Below are 9,358 nucleotides of genomic sequence, written 5' to 3'. Positions count from 1 at the left end.
TCCTTCTTGTTGTTTTCTACTCTCAAAATATCCACATATAAGTGTGTGGTTGAACTTGATTTCACTTTAGCTAGCCTTTTAGGTATTACTATCTACAGTATTGGGCATTTTTAAAACTAGAGATTAGACCTTCTTACAAACTTGTTGGAGGGCTTCCTTACTTCATTCAAACTTTGCTACCTGAATTTCCTTTTCCAAATCTAACTTGCCAATTCTGGCAGGAACTACGCTGTATCGCACCCTTGTTTAATATAGAAACTTTATTAATGTTATTATTTAATTTTTTAATTTTTTAATTATTATTTTAATTCAAAAAAATTAATAATTATTATATTATAATATATAAACAATAAATTATGTTTTTAAGTGTTAAATTTTGTATTCTTGTTTTTAATAATTATATGATAATATCACATATAAATTATAAATAGTTGATATATATAATATGAAAATTTAAATAATATTATTATTTAACATTTTAAATACTATAGGTAAATAATAATAAGTGTTTAATAATTAATAAAAAATATTTATTTTTAATAATGTTAATAATAATAATTATCATATATAGAAGTGGAATTAATTAAATAAATTATAAATATTAGATCTTTTGGTCAAACCGCCAAACAAACTTTGTGAACCGTAATGTATGCTCTCCGCGTTAAGGCCCCAAATTCAAAACCGAGACCCCAAATGATCCAAAACCCATACAACTATATTTTTTGTAAATCATGGAAATAATTTTTACTTTTGATTTTTATTATATTATTGATTGTTTATAAATTTATTCATTACTTAAATTTAAATATTAAGTTAATTTATTAATATGTATATTATTCTTATAATATTAAAATATATTTAAACTTTATATTTTGTTTTGTATCGACTATCTCTTGAACCTCCTATAACTGCAAGTGCTAGTAGTAAATCATGGAAGTGGATGTGGGAAGAGAAACATCAGAAACCGCGCCGATCCAGAAAATGAGTAGAGAAAATATTTAATTAAAAGAGTTTTGACTTCTGTACAAAATTTAGTGTCGTTCAACTTGTGTTTAGCTGCAACTAGTCATTCGACAACGACTGTTTTCCTAAACAGGCATATAAAATGGGCCTTGTGCGTGTTTTTCAACGGAGGATTAAGTCACAGGCCATGACAAAAGACAAGGCATTTGTTTGTTTTTTCCCATCTGTAAGCGCGTTTGGATTTTGTCAACAACCATATAACATGGGGTCATGATTAAGTTGAATGTGTCTTTTGATATGTAAAGTCGTCTAACATCGGGGCATGATTAAGTTGAAATATATTTATTAAAAGGAGTTGTTACGTGAGATCACATCGCTTGCATGGCTGGATTTGATGAGGGAATAGACAGCGAAAGTTCACCGACGACGTAAGTAAATTCTCTTTTTCCACTGGCAGTTCTGTTAGAATTTTTAAAGAAAAATCGTTATCTTCATACCCAGTGAAGAAGATAAGAATAAGAGTTGTGATGAAGCAGCCTTGGTGGTAAGGGCAGCCATTCTTCTATTAAATAACAGGGATCGTGATTAATGAAGCCATGCATTAAATCATTGAAATACCTTTAAATCTGCCGGTCAACCGGGCCGCCTATGTTGAATTTTTATGCAAACTTGGATTCATTCCACACTCACTCTATTTCGACCTAAATCAAAGTCAACCATAGCAATATGGATATAGCTTAGTTGTTAACAATTAATGGCTACGAGCAGCAAGCTCTTCCAGCATTATAAAAAGCCACTCCTCTGAACTCTCAACACCAAAGACAATTGTCTCCGTAGTTAGTAAACCTGCAGAGCGAGCAGTCATGAGGAGCAGTTGTCTGATTGCGTGCATTACATTGCTGATCTTGTGTTCGAGTCCTGCCAATGGCCAACTGAGCTCGACATTTTACGATAAAACTTGTCCTAAGGCACTTTCCACGGTGAAAGCTGCGGTAAAAGCTGCAGTCGCCAAGGAGAAACGCATGGGCGCATCATTGGTCCGCCTTCACTTTCACGACTGCTTCGTCAATGTAAGATTTTCGATTAGATAATCCTTCCATTTTTGGTTATCTAGTTTAATAACGTTGTTATCGAATTTTATTCAACAAGTTCTTAACTGTAGTTTGAAATTGCAGGGGTGTGATGGGTCGATACTGTTGGATGATTCGGCCAACATAACGGGAGAGAAAACAGCCGGTCCTAATGCCAATTCTGCGAGAGGATTCGACGTGATAGACACCATCAAGGCTCAAGTAGAATCAGTTTGTAGTGGAGTTGTGTCTTGTGCTGACATTCTCACCATTGCTGCTCGTGATTCTATTGTGGAGGTACTTAGTCTTCTTCCCCTCGTATCTTATCATTGTTTCTTAATGCTTTTATACGCTATTAATCCTGCAATATGCAGAGTCGGTGAAAGAAAAGCACCACATTTCAAAACTCGCCGTGGGATTCTTTCCACAGAAATTTTGATTAAAGCAAAAGATTTAAAACCTCATATTTCTTATAGAAAACTTATTATATTTATTATAGTCTTCTTCCATTATCATGTTATTGTTTCGAGATTTTATTTTCAATTATGAGATATTATTCTGAAGGTATATCGAGGAATGAGATCCCTATGTTTAACCTCATCCTCTAGAATTCTATAAAATTTATAAGCTTTAGAAAAGGCTTCCTTCTTCACAAAAACGTTTGCCTCTCACTTCAATCTTTCCAATGATTAAAAATTTGCAAGCTGTGTAGAAAGCTTCCCTCTTGGCACAATAGCTACAGATTTCAACACTTTGACTTTCAAAAATATTAGATGCTTTACCATTAGTCACCAGTTTTTGTTTAGTTGACACTTTAACGTTTAACATGGCAACGATTCCCTCACCTCTTTGATTTCGTAACAAACGAAAAAGATCATTGACTTTCTTGATAAATAAAATATATTAGCCGGCAACACGCCATATTATAAATATCGCTATCTTGAATACCATGTTAAGAACATTAAAATGCTATGAAAGTTACTCAAAATACTTCAACATTAGTTACTAAGGGTTCATATATTGTTATTGTTAGCTGGGAGGACAAACATGGACAGTACAGCTGGGAAGGAGAGATGCAAGGGCTGCAAGTCTGAGTGGCGCAAATAGCAAAATCCCTGGTCCCGCATCCAGCCTGAGTGCACTCATCACAGCTTTTCGTAATCAGGGCCTTTCTACCAAAGATATGGTAGCGCTTTCAGGTAATTTTATTGCATATGCTCAAGATCAATTCTGTGCAAATATCAAGATAACTAAAATTCTATTTATGCTTAATGGAGTGAATCTATTCTTTCTTCAGGAGCTCATACAATTGGTCAAGCAAGGTGCACCACATTCAGATCCCACATCTACAATGAAACCAATATCAACACCGCATTCGCGACTTCTGTGAAAGCTAACTGCCCGAGGACTGGTGGTGACAACAACCTGTCTCCCCTAGATGTTCAAACTCCCATTGCCTTTGATAACAACTACTACAAAAATCTTCAAAGCCAGAGGGGACTTCTTCACTCTGACCAGGAACTATTCAATGGAGGATCCACCAATTCTCTGGTTACTTCCTATGCTACGAATCAAAATACTTTCTTCCGTGATTTTGCTACTGCCATGGTCAATATGGCAAACATCAAACCTCTTACCGGTACCAGTGGTGAAGTGCGCAAAAACTGTAGAAAGCCCAATTAAATTAATCGTATTCTCTATGTTCGGTAGTAGATTGGCGTGCAGCAAACTGGTTGGATTTTTTAGAGGTCTTCAAGCTTTATCAAGCACTAGCAGAATAAACAAGCATTGCACTACAAAACTTGTAGAAGCAGTTTGATATGAATCGATTGAAACTTGAAAGTATATGTAGAAGCAATTTGATACGAATCGATTGAAATTTGAAAGTATATGTCTTGTTTTACTATATTTTCTGCACAGATATTTTGAGCTTCTCAATTTTAATAACGATAAGTCAAATGTGATTAGGAAGTGAACTAGATATATATATTAATTGGTGAGGAAATAAGTTTATAGGCAAATATGTTTCTAGGGTAATCAAATATAGGTATATAACTTAGTACGAACTAACATTCGAAAAGTTACAATCAAATGATTAAATAATAAATATTAATTTAGTAAATTAATTGTGAAAGGAGAGTCAAACAATCGACTAGAGTAATGTTGAGGCTGCATTGAATTTTGTTTGTTCTAGTATAAAAGGATAGGTCCTTTGGATTAATCATATGATTCTATGGCATGCAGTTAATCTAGTTTAATATATCTATTGCAGTTTTGATAATAATAAATTATATGTGATCTATCTTTATTTATATTTATTTGTGAGGATGTGAGTCTAAAGGAAAATATGCTTTCTTTAATGTTTATTTATGAATATCAAATATATGTACACACTTTTGTACAATCAACATTTCATCTTATTTTGATTAATAAAAGTAAGAGAGGGCTCATACCCTTTACATAACCACAAAGCGACACCTGAGGCACATGAGGGATGTGCAACCAGCCAAAACACCCCTAACTAAAACAAAACAAAAACCCTATAGGGACACCTAAGAACCAACAAGAGCAAAACCAGAAACAACACTAGCAGAAAGCAAAAAACCAACAAAACCACCCATAAAGGGCACAAAGTGATGGCCAACTACATGGGGAGTGTTTTATCGTGCCAATCCTGGCTTAAACTTAGGACTTTGTTAAGAAAAGACACCCTTTTGGAGGAACCAAACTCAGAGCTAGAAGAACCCAAAACAAAATCTGGGATAGCTTTCACCAGGGACTCCGTGAGGCCTGCACCTGCTATCATAGTGTCAATCTACTTGCACTTCTTCTCCCTTTTCCTATTAAGCTTATCTTGTATGGTCTAGATAGCCTATAGAGAAGAGTTATGCATGTTGGTTGCATTGTTTGCAACATTTCATAAGTTAAAATTGAATAATATAAATAGTAAATGCAACTTTAATTTAGATAATTGTGTGGAATGAGATTAAAACATCAGAGAATAGTAACTTTGAGGTAGCAGTAAGTTTTTCTTGTTATTTTAATTTGAAAATGTCTCTTATTTTGGATTATTCATAAAACTATAATTGTCAATTTTATGACTATTATTCACTTTCACAAATATAAGTATGTCATGTAGTCTATAAATCTAATTTAATAAATATAATAATTGTGTCTCTTATTTTTGTGTGATCTTGCTCCTTCTTTATTTTTTATTTTTTCATGGTAAAGGGTGAGCGCATACTAATTATATTATTTATGAAAAATATAATGGTAGAAGAGGAAAGTTCATGATAAAATAGAGTAACAAAAATGAGTAAACACAAAGAGCCTATCTCCATATGTGAACCCTAATTTCAAAGCTAGTGACCTAAACTTGATAACAACAAAATGGGGGAAACAAAGAGCATGGCTCAATCTATAACCAGACCATACAATAAAGATAAAGAGCATTGCTCAATCTACCGACCAAGATTATACCATACTAGGACACCACAGAATTGAGAATGGTAGAGAGTCGTGCTCAGCCTTGCTCCTTTTTCAATTATTGAGTGGTTTTTTTTTAAATGTCTTGAATAGGTTTTCATATCATTATTATCAAGTTCTCATCGATTTATAACTAGAATATTTTTTTTTGACAACCTTTGCAAATAAATAATAGGAACATGTGAAAATATACTAGGATGTAAGATTTGATATATATAAAGTCTTCTAAGAATTTCAATTGAGATGTTCTTGTACTTAAGATCCTTGTATTCTCTTAAAAATTAAATAATTACCAAATATGTATAGGATATGAATTAAAACTTAAATGAATATATTTAAATAATTAAGAGAAATGTGTACCGATTTGGGTCAGGGTGGGAAAGGTGCATCTTGAATTTGAGGGGTCTTTTGTGGGCATGCGAGTCATCTCACACCCATAAGAATGACCAAAGAAATGAAGTGATAATTATTAGGTAAGGAATGAATGCTTAAACATAAAGAATCCAATCAATGTCAAATATCTAGGAACAAATGAGATATGTTTAGATATATAAGAATGAACATAATTAGGAAATGAGTTGTAACTTTGTATAAGATTGTAAAAAAAGTTAATATGTAATTTCATTAATATATAATTCTAAAATAGATGCAAAAATTAGTGAACATTACCATGAGAATGTAAATTTCACCATTACATTTTAACCACACTTTGAAATGGAAGTTGATCCTAAACTTATTATTTATATGGAAGTTAATGTCCACTCACACATATGAATTATAATAAATACTCATATATAAAATGAATTTACCAAATTCAAATGATATATAGTAGAGCTTAGAAGAATTTTTTTTGTGCACGTCATTCTTGGTATGCATGTTCAATGGCAACCTACCACATAGAAAAAATATATAATGAATATCTTGTATATTAAAATTTATTTCCTACATAAAATACAAGCTTCATTAACTATCTATGAAATTTAAATAGTAGTAAATGGAAAGGTCTGGGGTTAAAACAAAAAATCTTGTATAAAAAGTGATAGTGATGCTCCATCCTATGTGATGGTCATAGAATGACATGTAAGATTTATATGTAATAAATTTTACATATAAAAATGAGATTGTTGAATACAGTTAGATCATGCTTGCATACAATAATACATAATTATGGATATGAAAGATGATAGACTTGAAATTGATTTGATATTTAAATATTAAAAACAAACCATCCATAAATGTCAATGTTCATTATCATCTAGATTATAACTTATATTAACTGAGGCTTGAAATTATAACATGTAATCTAACTAACTCATGTTTTCCTTACATTTCATGAAGTTGAGAGTATATATATTAGGCTTACCATTAGAATGAAAAATTTTCAAATAACCACTAGCCAAATATTCGAAGAAAGTCATAGAAGTATGTGATAATGAATAAGAACACTTTACTAAACAATTGAATCTTTATAAAAAGGAAGAAACGCTAATTATGAAATATCATGATAGATTAAATTTGACATCATTCTTTCTATGCTAAAAAGTCATTTAATGATGAATATTTTTCAGCGTGATATCAAATAGATATGTGTTATTCTAGTTTAGATAGTAATGAGATGAATGTTGATGATATGGATAGGTAGTTAAAATTTGAAAAAGCACGAAGAACATGTGAATGTTGGAAGTGAATGGAATTGGTTGAACTCAAAAGGAACAATGGTGTTCGGCTTATATTACGCTTTAATTTTGTAATGTAGACGAAGATAAATTATTCTCTATTATAATCTCCATGCATTTGTGCATTGGGTTTGGAATCTAAAATAAGTGCTACCTTCCATCAATTTCAATTATGAAAAAGTTGGCAATGATAAGAAAAGATAATTAACTAACCAAACTGACATTAAATATAATGACTGAACCATTTGGACATCGCGTTTCCTTCAAAATATATGAAACATTGTATTTGTGATGAGGTATGCTTTGTTAATAAATTGACATATTTGTGATGAGGTATGCTTTGTTAATAAATTGATAGATATGGATGTTGAGGAGTGACATCTTTTTATTAATATTTTTTGGTTTATGAATACCAATGGTCTTATGACTGTTTGGTTTCTCCAACCCTTCGTTCATGGCTGAATAAATGTATAAATAAGATGTGTATGGTCATGTAATATCGATATCGGTTAATGTGATAGATCCCTTGTTTGAGAGTGGATGTAGGCAATTGCCGAACCACAATAAATTCGTCTCGCATTCTTGTTGTTTGATTTTCTTTTCTGTTATTTTGTGTTTATCTTATGTTCTTCTCTGCTCATTTTAAACTAACAATTGGTATAAGACAGTTTAATGTTTGGGTATTAGAACCGGCTAATGGTGATTTTTAAGGTATTGTGTTCAGGGTTTGCAAGAAGGGGAGCATAGAAGCATGTGATTGTGATGGAGGGGTTTGTTTTGACCTTGCAAAAAGTAATGTTCCTATGGGCAAGTTTGTGCCTACAGTAGGAGAAGTTATTTATAACTCTGATTTGACATGGAGGAGATTAATCCACAGTGCTCATGAACAGATGTTTGCAAAGCTAAAATCTAGCAGACTAGTTGTAATATGAAATTAGAAAAGGAAGCAGGGATGTTCCCTTTACCGGTTGGGCTTCACGTGGGAGATTGTTGGGTATATGAAGTCCAATGATCATATGACTATTTGGCTTCCCCAACTCTTCGTTCATGGCTAAATAAATGTATAAATAAGATGTGAATGGTCATGTAATATCGATATCTGTTAATGTGATAGATCCCTTCTTTGAGAGTGGACATAGCCAATTGTCGAACCAGTATAAATTCATCTTGCGTTCTTGTTGTCTGATTTTCTTTTCTGCTATTTTGTGTCTATCTTATGTTCTTCTCTGCTCATTTTAAACTAATAAATATATAGTTTGGAAACAAACGTCAACTCTTTTATTATTAATTGTTTTTTCAATAAAGTTAATTTTAATATAATTCTGTTAAAAACCTAAAAAAATAAATTAAAACTTGTTTATGAATAATGTAATATGAAATAAAATATTAATAAAAAAATGTTAGTTATGATTCACTTTTACTGTTTTGATGTATTCTTGATTTTGTTGAATTTAATTTTAGATTTATATAATGTTCAACTTTAAAAGGTTTATTGCATGCTTCGTAAATTCTTCTTGAATTACTTAGAGTTTGAATGGATGATGGTTTAACTCTTTAGTACTTTGGTTTCATCAATTGTGGATGACTCTTTGTTCATTTGGACTAAAATATTGATATTTGTTTTCACATTATGTGGCCAAATCTACCAATAATTTGAGAGCAATAATGTATTCACTTTAGGCTACATTTTATCTTGTTTTAAAATAAGAAAGCCAAATTAGATTATAGAAGATGAGATTTAAAATGAAAAAGAAATAAAAAATTAGGTATGGGTAGATTGAGAGGAAGAAATAGAGAGAAAAGACAAAGATTAAGAAAGAAGATAAAGCAATAGGCTACAAACTCTTAGGAGGAATTTAAAATGAAAAATATATTAATGAGAAATAATATAAGGCATGGGGTTGCAGACTCTTAGGTGGAATTTAAAATGAAAAAAGAGTTAAAAGAGAAAATAATATAAGGCATGGGGCAAATTGGAAGATTATATACATAGGGTGTGGTATATTATGAAAAGAATAATATGGTAAGAGAAAAATAAACTAAGTAGAGGTTGTGCATATACAGAAAAAAGAGGAGAATACAAAAATTGGCTAATTAATTATAGGAGACATACAAAAAGAACTAGAAGAAGATGAACAAATTTAAAAGAAGAGATAATAGTAA

General features: G+C 31.5%; 1 protein-coding gene across 1 annotated transcript; it reads left to right on the top strand.

Annotated features, from left to right (window-relative positions):
- Positions 1-1,769: 1,769 nt before the first annotated feature.
- On the top strand, positions 1,770-3,916 carry LOC131037452 (peroxidase P7). The gene is made up of 4 exons (XM_057969591.2): positions 1,770-2,033; positions 2,139-2,330; positions 3,067-3,232; positions 3,331-3,916. The coding sequence occupies exons 1-4, from the start codon at positions 1,827-1,829 to the stop codon at positions 3,714-3,716; spliced, it is 951 nt and encodes a 316-aa protein (XP_057825574.2). The 5' UTR covers positions 1,770-1,826; the 3' UTR covers positions 3,717-3,916.
- The last annotated feature ends 5,442 nt before the right edge of the window (positions 3,917-9,358 follow it).

Source organism: Cryptomeria japonica, chromosome 3 (assembly GCF_030272615.1).
Source record: "Cryptomeria japonica chromosome 3, Sugi_1.0, whole genome shotgun sequence".
NCBI lineage: Eukaryota > Viridiplantae > Streptophyta > Pinopsida > Cupressales > Cupressaceae > Cryptomeria > Cryptomeria japonica.
This window is presented reverse-complemented; position numbering and strand designations above follow the sequence as displayed.

Excerpts from the sequence above, each read along its gene's own strand:
- LOC131037452 (XM_057969591.2), top strand. The coding sequence starts at position 1,827 with ATGAGGAGCAGTTGTCTGATTGCGTGCATTACATTGCTGATCTTGTGT. Across the intron at positions 2,034-2,138 it reads TTCACGACTGCTTCGTCAAT|GGGTGTGATGGGTCGATACT; the intron begins GTAAGATTTTCG and ends TTGAAATTGCAG. Across the intron at positions 3,233-3,330 it reads AGATATGGTAGCGCTTTCAG|GAGCTCATACAATTGGTCAA; the intron begins GTAATTTTATTG and ends TTCTTTCTTCAG.